The sequence below is a fragment of the Dermacentor variabilis genome, chromosome 1 (assembly GCF_050947875.1).
Source record: "Dermacentor variabilis isolate Ectoservices chromosome 1, ASM5094787v1, whole genome shotgun sequence".
Taxonomy (NCBI): domain Eukaryota; kingdom Metazoa; phylum Arthropoda; class Arachnida; order Ixodida; family Ixodidae; genus Dermacentor; species Dermacentor variabilis.
The window spans coordinates 141318112-141333907 of record NC_134568.1 but is presented as its reverse complement, the minus strand read 5'-3'; the positions used below and the strand labels follow the sequence as shown (position 1 = coordinate 141333907).

Here is a 15796-nt window from a genome sequence, read left to right as displayed (position 1 = left end):
ATATCACCAATAGCGTTGTGCGCGCCAGAGGTATCCGCTTGCGCGGCGCTGCCATCTCTTGTTCACTTCGCTGGTTACTCGCACCGCCTGAGGAAACTTCGAGGCCCCGCCTTGCGTACATTTCTTTTTGTAAATAAAGGCGACGCCGTTGTCATAACTTCTGGCATTAATCATGATTACAATACAAACGCAGCAGTGAAAAGCGAACAACGTTGTCCACAGCAAGTTATTTGTTATGTTCAACCAATATTATTTCATATAAACGCGCTCTTTTAAAAACATGACGGTCCAAAACACAAATGCCAACACCACCCGAGAACGATGCAAATACTATGAGCACGCGTTATGAACAAAAGATTTTCATGGCGCCAAACGACGGGGAAAGTTGGGGGATACGCATTCCTCTGGGCCGCTTGAATATGGCTGCTCATTAGCATAAATCGCGTGGCTCGTCTTACCACAAATTATACCGGAAAATCTCTGCAATGGCGGCCCAGCGCAACGTCACAAAATGTCAAATTGACGCTTACGAAACGGCCTTTCCTGTGACGCTTCCCATGGCACATTCCTTCAGCCAATCAGCAAGCTGATATTGCGCCTATCTTCGATCACCACCACATATTCGCAAAATTGCAGATGCATTTTAGCGGCTTCTGTACGCTACCGCTCACCTTCTTTGTGAAGCGCTAACGCAACTAAGGAGCAAAAAAAAATGTATTAGGCGATAAAATTTGCAGCTCAGGTCACGTTTCGTCATCTTGATGAAAACGCAAGATTGATATTGCAATACTTCCGTTTCCCGGCACAAATTTCAAGACACGTGAGCTCTCGACAGCGAATCAGAGAGTCAACATGGCGGATAATGGCAGCCGTGCAGCCGCCATGCTTGTCGAGAATAGAGCCTCTGCTTACTCTGGCACAGTCGGCGCGACGATGTGTCCCCTATACTGCGATACTTTAGTTTCTGTTCTGGGTCTTTCTATCTGTAAGCGAGAAAAGAAAAACAACAGAAAACAGAATCTAAATTATAGGTACTGTCACACAATATGGTGAATCCGCATATGTGCCGTCGGCGTCAAATGAAACGCGAACAGCAGTGTGCGTGCCACAGTTTACGCCGTCATCATTACTATGCCGTCGCCTTTTCCCGATTCCAAATAAAAGAGAACCAGAACAGAAAAGAAAATATCGCAGCATAGTGGGAACATCATCGCGCAGTGCAGCCAAACCCGATGTGCACGCCTGTCATTTGTGATTACTGGACGGCGCGCAATATACCTTCAGTTATGCTTCGGCCACGCGCTCCGCTGTTCGCGTTTCATTTGACGCCGAGAGTACCTATGTTAGCCGTGTACCATGGGATGACATGCAGGTAGGTAGCAAATTCGGGTCACATAAGAAAGCTATCGCTGACTTTGAGAATCATATAAAATGGTTGCTGCCACAACTAAAATTAGACTTGCTTCGCTTTTGCTGCTCTAGAGACAGATACGACAAAGACACAGAAAATTCCATACCGAAGTATAGTGTAAACCATGGAGTGGGATCATAATTTTGTGTGTTGTAAAATGCATAACGCGTGTGGAACGGTGTCGGAGGAGACAGGTTCGGAGTATCTTTTTCCATTACAGGCTGTTCCTGAGAAATCGGGCTCTTGAAGTCTGCTGATGAGAGGTGACGTTGTCGGAGAATAAATGCCCTTGTGTTATTGCATGATGTGCACTCGGCGCGTTCCGACTTCGTTCTTCCGAGGCACTCCCTTTATGTCTGCTTAAATCATTGCACAGCGTCTTTCGTAGCTTCTACACGGTGTTATGAACGGCCGGGATTTCGACCTTTCAAGTGTGGGAAAATTCGAGCGTGCTTTTCCATGCCGAGATAACTTCCCTCATCATCGTAAAGGCTGTAATGATCGGTCTGGACTTCGACCTCTCAAGTGCGGGAAACATTCCAGCATGCTTTGTCATGTCGAGATAATTGCCCTCGTCCCCGAAAAACCGTCACCGCTTTACGCCCTGAGCACATACAAAGGGGAGAACCCAAAGGAGAAGGCACGAAGAGGAAGAGGTCGTCGAGCTCACAACCTGACAAAGGCACTAACACTTCCACAAGTTCCCCAAGTTATCCAAGAGATATCAACTACCACAATACCGCGAGAGACGATGAGCAAAACGAGAACAAGGTGAAAGAAGGAGCCAACGCTTCGACAAGTGGACTTTTCTTCAAGGCGACCATATGCTTTCCTCGCCACAGTATATATAGGTGGAGTTCTTGCAGGCATGCACATCATGCCTTGCATGCATCTTGATTTTTCGGTCTCTTATGTTGCAAAAATTAACCAGAAACGAGCGATGGATATCTTTCTAGAAATGAATGAGCCTTCCCGCGTCCTTCTTATACAGAAATAATCAAGCGAAAAACTTTGACGCACCTTTAACGATGTTGAGTGCGTACGACGGACGGCATACCGACATTTTCCAGGTAGGTCAGACGCACATCTTTAAACTATCAGATCCCGTCTAATGTGCATCCAAAAAAAAAAGATTGCAAGCATACGCCGGACGTAACCTGCAGCCACAGCCAAAGTAAACCTGAAACTGGAACTGAGCATCGGCTGCAAGTTGGCTTCGCAGAGAATGCAACATGACAGAGGCCTCTTGCACGCTCTCAATAAACATGCGCGTCTCAATTTGGAGGCCTCATAGGCTAAAAAAAAACACACACACACACACAATAGAGAGTTTTAGAAGAGAGAGAGAGAGAGAGAGAAAGAGAGAGAGAAAGGACAAGGAAAGACAGGGAGGTTAACCAGAGATTATCTCCGGTTGGCTACCCTGTACTGGGGGAGGGGCAAGGGGATGCGATAGGTAAGAAAGAGAAGGATAAAAAAATAAAAACAATAAGAAAAAATCAAACTACACACACATGCACGTGCACACAAACTGTTTCTGTGGGTACTGTCACGCAGCCCGCAAAGGCGTTCCTAGTGTTATGCAGTTTCACCGCACAATCCTGCGTCACACAGTGAAGTCACAAGCTGTCAGAAAGTCCAGTGTCTTTTAAATATCGCAGCAGCGCCTTCATAGCCGATCGCGCTGATGTTCGCGTAGGCCAGCTTCCAAGGATCTTGTTTTCTGTCATTGGGCGCTTGTCCAGTTTGTCAAGGGTGGCTGAGAGGACTGCTCTTTGCGGGTTGAGAGCACTGACAAAGAAGGTGCGCGATTGTTTCATTGCACCCGCAGAAGTCACAAAGTGGGCTGTTGGACATTCCGATAAGAAAAGAGTACGCATTTGAAAATGCTACTCCAAGCCATAGACGACTTAGAAGGGTGCAGTCGCGTCGTGGAAGCTCGGGCGGAATACGGAGTTGTAAATTAGGGTCCAGGGTATGAAGGCGCGCACTTGTGAAATCGGATGAATTCCACTGAGCTAACTTCAGGTCATGTGCAAGTGCGGCAAGTTTTTTCGCTGCGTCGGCTCTCGAAAGAGGAATGGCCACGCAGTTGACGCCGTCATGGGCAGATCGGGCAGCTGCGTCTGCTCGATCATTGCCATGTATGCCACAGGGACTAGGTAGCCACTGATACAGGATATCGTGTCATTCGTCAACTATGCGATGGTGTACTTCTCTGATCTCTGCGACGAGCTGTTCATGTGATCCATGGCGCAGTGCTGAGAGTACACTCTGTAGGGCTGCCTTGGAATCACAGAAGACTGACCATGCAAGGGGTGGTTCCTCCTGAATGAAATGAAGAGCCGCACGCAAGGCTACCAGTTCAGCAGCTGTCGATGATACCTGTGACGTTTTTAGCTGTATTTTGACGGATCTTGTTGGTATCACCACAGCAGCAGCTGAACTTGCCGATGTGACTGAACCGTCGATGTAAACGTGTACGCGGCCACTGTGCACCTCATGTAAAAGCTTTAATGCGGCCTGCTTCAGGGCAAACGATGGCATGTTAGCCTTCTTCGTGATTCCTGGGATGGTGAGGCGTATTTCAGGTCTGTGCAGACACCATAAAGGTGAGGATGGTCTTGCTGCTGGCATGTAGTTCGATGGCAATGAGGTATGATTGGCAACAATTATACGACTGATAGTTGCATGTGGTCTTTCTGCGGGTAGAGCTGCAAGATGGTGAGAAGGTAGTCGGGCAACGTATCGAATATGTGCCCTGAGAGTGTGGGTTACCAAGTACGTTGATATTGGGTGATCTCGAGCTATGACAATCGTTGCCGCTGTAGACGCACACCTCGGAAGACCAAGACACGTCTTTAGCGCTTGAGCTTTAGTCCCTGGAGTACACGCAGGTTTGTTTTGCAGGTGTTACCAAGCGCAGGGAGGCTGTATCTTGCGAAACCGAGGAACAAGGCGTTATAAAGCTGCAGCATTGACCGCGCCGATGTGTCCCATGACTTTCCGCCGAGAAATTTGAGATGTATTATTGTCATCAACCTTCTCTTTAGGTGTGAAACGTGCGGGCTCCATGATAGGTCGCGGTCGATAATTACACCTAAAAAGCGGTGTTTCCGTGTATTTGCAACTGCTTGTCCGTTGTCACTTAGAGTAACGCTTCATTGCCTTCCGAGTGAAAGTAATAAGGCAGCATTTCTCTGAAGACAGCTCTAAGTTCTGTTTTCGCAAGTACAGTGATGTCAAGGTAGCTGCCTTTTGTAGCCTAGCTCGTACCTGCAGTCGTGTTACAGCAGACGCCCAAATGCAGATGTCGTCGGCATAGATTGATACCTGAATTGTGCTGGGCAAGCATCGGACTAGGCCAACGAGCAATAGGTTGAATAGCGTCGGGCTCCCCCCCCCCTCCCCCCAACACTCCGCCTTGCGGTACTCCACGGCACGTTTGGTGTTGAGTCGTGGCGCCATCTTCGGTCATCACGAAGAAATGCCTGTCGGTCAAATAACTGCACAGCCACTTAAAAGTGCGGCCACCGATTCCGGCTTCAATTAGAGCCTCTAAAATGGCACAATGTGCTATATTGTCATAGGCGCCTTTTATGTCAAGGAATAATGCTGCAGTGAGTCGTTTCAGACGTTACTGATGTTGAACAGACGTGACCAAATCGATGACATTATCTATGGATGAACGCCCACGCCGGAAGCCAGCCATAGCATCTGGGTACACGTTGTAATTTTCCAGGTACCATTCCAGGCAAGTCAAAATCATTCTTTCCATTATTTTCCCTGTGCTACTTGCCAGGGCGATGGGGCGGTGGAACGATGACAAATCTAACGGTGATTTACCAGGTTTGAGAAGTGGAACCAAGCGGCTGCATTTCCATTCACGTGGAACCAAACCGTTGCGCCAAGACTCGTTGTAATGGTTTAGTAGCATGAGTCGTGCTTTCTGCCCAAGATTGGCGAGAGCCGCATAGGTAACGCCGTCCGGCCCAGGTGACGAAGGGCGCCTGCAAGTCGCCAGTGCCGCTTCAAGCTCCTCCATCTAAAACATCACATCCATGCGGGAATACCGTGGCACAGGAGTGGCACAAGGTATAAGTGCGCGTTGGAGCTGCGAGTTGGCAAGTCTTGAGCAAAATTCTTCAGCAATGTCTATTTCGCTGCGACCGTGGTGCAAAGCGAGGGATTTGAAAGGAACACGCTGTTGTGGTGATACGCGAAGTCCACGCACAGTTCTCCATATCTGAGACAATCGCTGACGTGGATCCAACGACTCACAGAAACGTTTCCTTCTTTGGGATTGTAGTGCATCAATGCGGCGTTGAATCTTCTTTTGCATCCGCCTTGCCTCTCTGAGATCATGGATGGATTTGGTTCTCCTGTATCTTCTTTCAGCCCTCCGGCGAATTGCTCGTAGTCGCTGCAGTTCGGCATCAAATTCTTCGTATTTCGGCAAAGGCTGAAAAGCACGCGTAGCCTCCTGCATGGCTTTTTGAATTTCGTGTTCCTGACTTGAATGGTTCCCTTGCTGATATACTTCCTCCATGTGCGACCAAAACGCCGACCAATCAATTCTCCGGAGAGTCGTGGTGGGGCATTTAGATAGTCCCTTGATATTCAGATACGTTGGAATGTGGTCGCTTCCATGTGATTCGATGTCTGGAAACCATTGCACGTTTCTTTCAAGACGACGAGAAACCAGGGTCAAGTCTAGGCAGCTGCTGTATGTAAGCCCGCGTAAATATGTCGGACTACCATCGTTGAGGCAGTAAAGGTCGTGCTGTGTGGCAAAGGATGCTAGTCTCCTTCCCCTGGAGTCCATCTTCAAACTCCCCCAAAGCGGATGGTGAGCATTAAAATCTCCGGTGAGAATCGTAGGGTCGGGTGTCGCTGATAGCACGTCGTGCAGTCGTTTAGAGTTGAAGCCACTTGAAGGAGCAATGTAAACAGCGACGAGTGTGAACGTAAGCTTATTCGTTTTCACAATTAAACAAACGTACTGGTTGTCGTCGTGAGGCGGTACTGGTTGTAACACGTACCACCTCACGACATCATCACCACATCACCACAGGTAGAAGACATGAATGCTTCATAGCCAGAAATGCGTATAACATTCTGCACGTTCGGTTCGCAAATCACGAGGATGGGAAACCGGTTTTCGAAGACATAGTGGCTAAAATCTTTAGAATTTAGAATAGGAGCCTCAATAGTTTGGGGCCCCAAAGAGCTTTGCGGGTGTTAGCGTCGGGGCTGGAACTTCCATCGGTCAGACTCGAAGCGCTGGTTCCTGTAGCCATTCGTTCCTGAATTTTCGGCTGTAGTTCACTGGAGCTATTTCACGAGACACATTCCCCTTGAGCATGCGTCTGCGAAAATGGCGAAGAGTGAAACTGCTAAGAACTGCCGAATCTGCTAGAGCTATAGTTCACTGGAGGCATGGAGACAGGGAGGAAGAAATGCGAAGCACACTGTTTTCGGAATTGAAATAATTCCATCTGACTTATAAAAAAGCCTAGATAAGCAGCACGTTTGCAACACATGAATCACGAATTATTGTCAAAAACACTGAAGTTTTTGTGCCGGTAAGAAAGAAGCCATCATTAGGTGAAATACCGCTGAAAAGCCGCCGCCCGCACGAGAACGAATTTTCCCGCCATGCAGCGCAAAAAAAAGGCTAAATTGCCATCACTAACGCTAAATTGCCATCACTGCAGAAGATCCTCGCAACTTCGTAATTCACAAATATATAACTTGGCGGTCGAGAGATCCGACCCACACAGCTCCACAATTACTTCTATTTAAAATCAAGCTTTTCTTGCCTACCCTCCCACATTTGGCGTGGCTGCATACTGGCTGCTGCTGGGTCAGTCAGTATGTCAGCGGATATATTTGTGGATATGTATACGAAGGTCCTGTCTTGCACTATTGTCCGATACCGGGCATAGTGCAAACTGAGGTGGCAGGTGATCCACGTAAGCGCAAATGTGAGCTCCAACACAAACAAGCCGTGTCGACGCGCCGTCGTCGTCATGCCGACGTTCTCCTTCCGTCGTCGTCTTATCATGGCCTTCATTCCGTTATGATCAGTCTTTCGTTGTTCATGCCATCATCATCGTTCCTCTGTCTTCATTCTCTCGTCGTCGCTGCGTTGTCATTTGGGCGTCATCACGCCGCCGCATTCATGAATGCAGCCAATGCATTGCGACCACGACGAGCTTGTCATATCATCGTCATCATTCCATCGTCGTCGTGCGGTTGTCGTGATGCATTTGTGGTCTTACCGTCGTTGTCATTCCAGCTTTGTCACCCCATTGTCATCGTGCCATCGTCGGCATATCACCGCCGTAATTTCATAATTGTCCTTTATTTGCCGCCATGCAGTAGCTGGCATGACGACGGAATGTGCAGGTTGAATGGTACATATCATACTCTACCTATTGGAATACATACCCGTTTTGTTATTCGTATCTTACCATATGTGGCCACTCAAGAAAGAACTTACAACAACCGTACCTTTAGATAGTTGCCCTTTTCGTCCATGCGGTAAAACGTTCCGGTTAAATTTGTTGGAAGTGTACATTTGGCCACCTGGTTTTCTGCAACAATAATAAAAAAAAAACGAAGAGGAGTTGTTCAGTCCACTGCCTCTCTCAGGATTGAGCATATTTGATATTCACACGTTTCCCACTCAACCGGCATTGTTCACTTTGGTTTTCTCTGTTTAATTCAGAGAACAAATCAAAACCAAAATTTAACGAAAGGATACAATTTGTAGGCAGTGTAGTATGTCTTGACAGTAACTAGGATTCTTCAGGCGTACGTCAGTAAACAAAGTTACGCCTTACAGCAGCAATGGTGACGATGACACAGCAGTGGGGCGCTTCAGATGAATTTCCAACCTAAATTAAATGCGCAGATGAATGTTGGGTGCATAACGTTTGTGAATGAGACAAAGGTGCCACAAAAATATTCTGGAACCATATAAGAGCACTCGGAGCTCCAACTAAACATTCGAAGATAGCTGTGACGGATGAAGACGGTAACATCTATGAAGGAGACGACTCGCTGCAGTACATCACCGACGTTATTAGGGATAAATTCGGCACGAAAGAAAGGATAGCTCAGACTCAGTCAGATCGAGCAACAACAGCAGAAGCCTGAGAGATTCAAATTTCGCATAGAAAACTTTTATTGAAAAAAAATTTATGAGCCCTCTGACTCTGTGAAGAAGGACGAGCACCGAAGCTGTGCTGTGTTTTACCTCAATCGGCGCATATTATATATATATATATATATATATATATATATATATATATATATATATATATATATATATATATATATAGCTCAATTGGTAGAGCATCGCACGCGAAATGCGAACGTTGTGGGTTCGGTTCCCACCTGCGGGAAGTTGTTTTTTTCATCCACTTTAATTTTCATTAATATATCGTTTCTTTCATTTATTCAGCACAAGCAATTTCCCCTATGTGGTCCTTGGTGTCAGTGTTTGTTGGCTTCTTACGATATGACTAATAAAAATCGGGCCCCCCGGTTAACCCCCTTTCTTCTCGTTTAGATTATATATATATATATATATATATATATATATATATATATATATATATATATATATATATATATATATATATATATATATATAATACTATTGACGGACACACACACACACACAAATAATACAACTTTTCGCTGTGGAGTGATTTATCCTCACCCTTTTATGAAGTCGTCACGTGTACAAGTACCGCCGCATGGCAGACGGTTTTAATTCAGCACTAAGTCGTAGCACCGTAGTGTTTGTGCCCACGGTTCTGCTCATCCTATACTGCCCCCAGTGTGAGCGCACACATGCCTACGACAGACGACAATCCTGTCTTGACATGAAACGGCACATTACTGCGATGACATATGAAAAAAAATGGCGAACAATATCCCATGTCACGATTGATATGCAAATCTTGAACAAGCTCGAACAAACGTGATGCCATGAAATAAAATACACCTCATGAACGGAACGAGTAATAATCGCGCGAGTCCATTTGTAGCTAATCGTGTTAAAGGAACGCGAGAAATACTCTCCTCTGGGGATAACAACTTTTGAGCGAGCAACACCTGTCGAGTTGGACAATGTCCCTCGATTTTAGTGGATTACAAAGAGCCATGTCGATATGAAGATAATCCGTTAGATCCACATGTTATTAGATGTTTGCCTATAGGAAACGGACGCGTACTGCCTTTTGACCTTACTATACTAACTAGCCTCCACTGCTTATGACGCTCCCGTATGACAGGGTTGTATTGCAAGCCGGATGCACGGCCCACACAAATGTATTTCCGAGAATGCATGTCCATATTTGTAGAAATTCAGAAAGCACAATAGTGTGTCTGCGTCGCTGTCTAGGGTAGAACCTTCAAGGGCGCTCAGATAATTCTAAAACAGTGTCAATCCAGTAGGGTTGACACTTTTTGCTGTAATTTCACTGTTTTCCCAATGTCTGGTCGCTTTTTTGATGTAATATGTACTAAACAGGCTATAAAAATAAAAAAAAACTTGTCCTGATGGTTAGATCGTCGGGTTGCTGAGCTGCTGGACCGAGGTTCGTTCCTATGATCTGGCGGGCAATTCGTTTATTTTAAGTTTAAGCCATTCGGCAAGACAGCAGCAACACCCAACAGCCACGGTCAAGGAAGTCTGGGAAGGTTCGCAAAGAAAGCTTCGCTTTAAAGGTAAGTGGACGAACAGTGCATTTTTACCTCAAATTTAAGGGTGCATATCCCGAAATCGATTCCATCCCCACAATTTCGTTCCAAGTCGATCTACCTTGGAAATTCCCCAGCTCCAATTCGTAAATTGCAATATGTGTCGCGTAGTAATCAGTAAAAAAACTTAATTAGTGACATTTTTTTAATTAGTAGATGGCAAGTTTTCCTTTCTCATCGAAGTAATGTCTGTTTCTTTGAGAAATCCACTTCAAGGATCGCAATCGGTTTATCTGTCACAGGCAATTTGAAACATTTCTGCACCGTCTCAACAAGTTCACCGACGATTAAAATATTCCCTAATGCGATATTTGAGCGCAGCTCTATACGTGTTTTAATTTCGCGCTATATTGGCTGGCGCGGACAGTCTGTCTCACGCGGAACGTTGCAAACGGAGCGAAGTGTGGCGCCACTGCCTCGCTAATCGCGACATCCCGAGAGGCAGTACGTGGGTGACGTGTAGGCGCGATTCACAGCAGCCGCCGCAGACAGACCTTCCCTCATGCAGCGCTTTCTTTCCCTACAGACGACGAGCGCTACTGTGGCGCCATCTCGGAGCCATCTTCACCGCCGAGCCCGTCGTGCACGGCACTACGCTTTTCTTATCACGCTTCCTCCATACCCTCCTCCTGCGCTTTACTCCTCATGGTCTCGTCGCTTTCGTCGTCTTTCATCCCCCGCTGCGCTCCGCGTTCGATCAGTGATCCTTCGCTGTGCTCGTTCACTCGGTTACGAGGGACGCCGACGCTCACGGCAGGAATGGGCGCCTAAGAGCTACGCTCTAAAAAAATACCCGATATGTAAATGTGGAGATGGACATTGGTACAGTCATTGCCACGAGCCTCATTGCCTGCTATATTGTCACAGACTAGTTGTATTGTATTGTGAATCCACCACAAGTTATCTCGATGTGCCCGCATGTGCGTAGTAACTGTATTTCCCAAATGGGTCCTTTTCCATATTTTATTATGTGTCTTTTCTATGCCTCCTGTGCTCTCATTCGTGTTGAATGACACCCGGTTGCTTTCTAACGGCTACCTACTTTGCAAGACATTGTAGTTGAAGCTAGCGATTGCGTTCGTTCCTTTTCATCTTTCGTCCTTTTCCCGTTTGCGCTAGGCTCAGCTAGTGACAGTCCCCCGCAGTGGCAAAGGTAGGAATCAGAAAGTTATTGTGGAAAAGACATGGCTGTTTCAGGAATGCGAAAGGACCACGTACCATCTGATAACATAAACCAATGGCCATCAATTTAGCCCAGTGTTCAACGGCAATGAAGTACAACGGCCCGTCGTATTTCCTCTGCATTTCTGTTTTAAGCTACGTTTTTCTTCAACTACGTACCTACTCTCCAAAACGTGCTGGACAGTACGTTTACAGTCCATTGGACAGTCCATTGTACAGTACGTGTGAATTGTTCACGGGTGCAGGGGAATAGTTGAAATCCTTCAGACCGCGTAGTGTAAAAAAATCCGGATTAAATTCTGGGGTATTACGTATCCTGACCACGATAGATCTGATTATGCGACACACAGTAGCAGGAGACTTTGGATTACTTTGACCACCTGGTGGTTAACGTGCACCTAAATCAAAGTACGCGAGCGTTTTCGCATGCCGCCCTATTAGAAGTGCGTAGTTTAAGAAAATGAAAAGTTTGAATTTACTAAACGCCATTATATAGACCTTTGCACTGAAGCTTCCATGGACGCCACCATATTTGGACTACTGGCGCCGCCTAGCGTCTGCTTGGCGGCGACGCCATACTGGACTGTCGTTGCTCAGCCTCAGCCGGCTCAGCGCTGCTGTTCCTATGATCACACAGATCTAAAAACGTTGGTTGCTATCTACATCTGTGTTGCTCCGTATCTTCGGCCTTCACAGAGTCCTCTTGCCACTTTCGTGCTATTCTCACCAGTGTCGAGAGGCCTCGGCTACACATAGAGACGGAAACTTTCCCGCTGGCAGCGGCCGTACGACTGCACGCGACTGTCGGATGGCGCCGGGAAGCGTCAGCTCAGCGCTGCAGCTGCTTTCACCTATGTCTTAAGTCTCCTCAGCGTCGTTTTGGACCTTTAGTGCAAGTATCACCAGTGTTAAGCGGTGTCGCTTTACGCATTAAGGCGAATACTTTCCTATTTTGAGCGCCCGTGGCTGCGAATCAGTCCGTGCGATTGCGGAATGGCGTCGACGTCAGCCACTGTCGGCTTGCCGCCTTGAGCAAACAAGGCCAAAACTTGACCTTGTTGGCTCATATTTGCTTATTTATAGCCCATCTAAACATTAGGGGCTGACGATGGAGACACACACAGCGCATCTTGCCTTCCTCGCGTAACCGAGCTGAAGCATCGGCTCTGGATTCTATGATGTCCGCTTCCTGTCGATAAAATGAATCGAGCAGACGCGCGACGACTCCGTAGGGACGAATCCCTTATTAAGCGGGAGATACACGGTCCGATCCGGCGGCCGACGCGCTAGAACGGCAGCCGGAATCGAGATGTTTTGCCGTGCCGAAGCGCCGGATCGGAAGTCCGGCGTGCGACAAACCGGGCAGATTTTCATCGTCCGACGCGTCGGACAACCGCACCGTCGTTTGGCCGCAGCCAATGACAGCGTGGCTGGCATGTGACGTTCTCTGACGTTCCCTCCACGGAGGCGGCGCTGGCTGGCCAGTTTCTCGCAGTCTTGTTTTTTTTTCCCTTGCCTGCTGCAGTTTATTTCCTACACGAAATAGTTACCAATTTAATAAAATTATCTCGAACGTGTGCCTGTTATGCGCCTAGTACACTAGCACCCAGCTACTGGCGAGATCGGGAGCCGCGACGCGAGGGCATTTCGCGGGCAGACAGCACACACCGACCGTCTGGGCGAGGCTGCTCGCTTCGCTTGCACGTTTGCCCTTCGCAACGACGGCGTCGAGTAAACCAATTGTATTTAATTACGTGTGACCTAAGTGTACAGTGTTAATTGTTTTGGCAAAAATAAGCGCTCTTTGACGAGCTCGCGTTGGATCGCAAGCGCCGTCGGCCGCAGCGTCCGCCTAGCTAGGCCTACCGGCTGTTGCGATTCGCCTGCGACACGTGGTTTTGCCGGCGCGACTGCGGCGGGGCGGCAGACAATTTTGGCCCGATCGTCGTCGCCGCAACGCTCATCGCCAGGTGTTTCCAGGCGCGACTGCGGCGATGCGACCGCATAGGGATCATCCTCGCATTCCAGTCATTGTGCCCGAAACAGGCGATGCCAAAGCAGGGATCATCCTCTCATTACAGTCATTGTGCCCGACCGGCAGCGCTACAACAGGGTGCTACGAGATCGTGCTCGACATGGTGCTACGGCATCGCTACAACAGGGTGCTACGAGATCGTGCTCGACATGGTGCTACGGCAGCGCTACGACAGTGTGCGTCACCATTAGCCCATTGTACATTCACGTGCTCGTCTTTTGAGGGGTTCCTTCTTGCCCTCAACTGCGAGAGTATAAAAACAGCTGCCCCCGGACGCCAAAAGGAGGGGCTCCGATTTCTTCTGTTGAGTAAAGGGCTCTCCCGTCTCTCTACTTCGGTCAACCTGACCGCCAACTCTTTGCGATGTTAAAATAAACAAGTTGTTTTGTTGTTACCAGTCGACTCATGCTTTGCCGGGACCTTCGGATGCTTCCAGTTGTACCCCAGGCCGCCAGGCCAACGCTACCCTTGGGGCTTGCGACCCAGGTACAACCACGGGCGTCAGCGCCGAGTTCCCAACAACCGATCGTACCAGCGGTGCGATCCCAAACATCTGGTTGGCAGCGGTGAGATCGCCTACGACTTCAAACAACTGTCTGCCAGCGGTGAGATCGCGACAACGGAGGCCAGCAGCGAAGAGATGCAGTTGACTGTATGCTGAGCAGCTCAACGACGATCCGGGAGCAGTGCAACGAGCCCTGTGTGACGACTGGTTGCCTGCAGCGGAACGACTGCGCGGAATTCCTGCCTGCGAGGTTTGGTGAGTGCGGGACTTTCTTCTTCTGAGCTTTGCCAGGCTTTTGTTAGTGTTAGAAACAGAGCTGGTAATTGTGGTTGTCGTTGCTGCCGGGTTAGTTTGCGGCAAGACAATAGTAAGCAGTAGAGAAAGCAGCATTCAGAGCAGCCATGGATTTGAAGTCGTTGCGCAAACCGAAATTGTTGGAGCTTGCAAGAGAGTTGGGTCTGGATGTCTCAGACAAACTAAGAAAACCTGAACTGCTAAAGGCTATTCTTGAGTTAGAGGCTGAGGATGACGAGCTGTCGGAATGCGTTGAGACTATTGAAGAGAGGGAGACTGCAAAAGAAAAAGAAGAGCGTGAACGTAAAGAACAGAAAGAGCGAGAGCAACAAGAGCGTGACCGTCAACACGCTTTGGAAATGAAGCGTCTTGAGGTAGAAATGGAACGCGCTCGTAATGGAAGTCAGGCACACGGTGCAGGAGAACGCGTATTGTTCAAAATGACTGACCTGATGCGGCCGTTTAAGCTTGGAGAGGACATTGGTTTGTTCCTGGTTAACTTTGAGCGAACGTGCGAGAAGCAGGGGTTCTCTCGGGAAACGTGGCCACAGCGCTTGCTCACTTTGTTACCCGGCGAGGCGGCCGACGTAGTCGCTCGCTTGGATAGAGAGGAAGCAGAGGATTTCGACAAAGTAAAATCGAGTCTGCTAAAAAAGTACCGGCTGTCTGCGGAGGCGTTCCGTCGGAAGTTTCGGGAAAATGAGAAAGGCAGAAGTGAGTCATATACAGAGTTTGCGTATAGGCTTATGTCGAACATGCAGGAGTGGCTCAAAGAAGAGAAAGCGTTTGGTGACCACGATAAAGTTCTGCAGTGCTTCGGGCTAGAACAGTTTTATAGTCGGTTACCGGAGAACGTGCGATACTGGGTCTTGGATAGGCCAGACGTTTGTACGGTGGCTAAAGCCGCTGAGCTAGCCGAGGAGTTTGTGACGCGTCGGGCTCGCGGAGCTAAGGACGGTCAAAAGGGTGAATTTGGCTCGAAGTTTGAGAGGCCGAAGTTCACACCCATGAGATTAAAGGGGGACACGCGTAGTGCGGATGCGAGCGAAAGCAGTCCGACCAAACGTAAAGAGACGGCGGCAGCCAAACGCAGAAAGCGGTTCGAGATGAGGCGAGCGCGCTTGTGTTATACGTGCCAGAAGCCGGGTCACTTTTCGGCGCAGTGTCCGGAAACAACACCAAAAGTTGTGTTTTTTTCAATAGGCAGCACTGACGAGAACATGAAGCTTCTCGAGCCTTACATGCGAGACCTCCTCGTGAACGGGAAAGAGTGCCGAGTGCTTCGCGATTCCGCAGCTACGATGGATGTAGTTCACCCATCTTACGTAGAACCCCATATGTTCACGGGCGAGTGCGCGTGGATCAAGCAAGCCGTGGAAGCTCATAGCGTGTGTCTGCCAGTAGCAAAGGTGCTTATTGAAGGACCTTTCGGAGCGCTTGAGACGGAGGCGGCAGTGTCATCTATGCTGCCACCCCAGTACCCGTACCTATTTTCAAACAGGTCCGATCACCTCCTGCGCGAGAAGGGGCTTTTGTTTGGTGAAGCTAGTGTTCAGGCCTTAACCAGATCGAAGGTTCGGGAGCTCGCTGC

The 15796-nt window shown here is 48.4% G+C and overlaps 1 protein-coding gene across 4 annotated transcripts in view; it reads right to left on the bottom strand.

The window, feature by feature from the left end:
• The window catches only part of LOC142585534 (sushi, von Willebrand factor type A, EGF and pentraxin domain-containing protein 1-like), a 246408-nt gene that overhangs the window by 33704 nt on the left and 196908 nt on the right, over positions 1–15796 (bottom strand). For 3 of the 4 annotated variants that reach the window (XM_075696351.1, XM_075696369.1, XM_075696359.1), the window contains one exon: positions 7928–8010. In XM_075696351.1, the coding sequence (XP_075552466.1) occupies positions 7928–8010 (83 nt within the window). Of the gene's footprint in view, positions 1–912; positions 984–7927; positions 8011–15796 lie in introns of all 4 variants that reach the window. The other variant, XM_075696377.1, reaches the window with a different exon arrangement.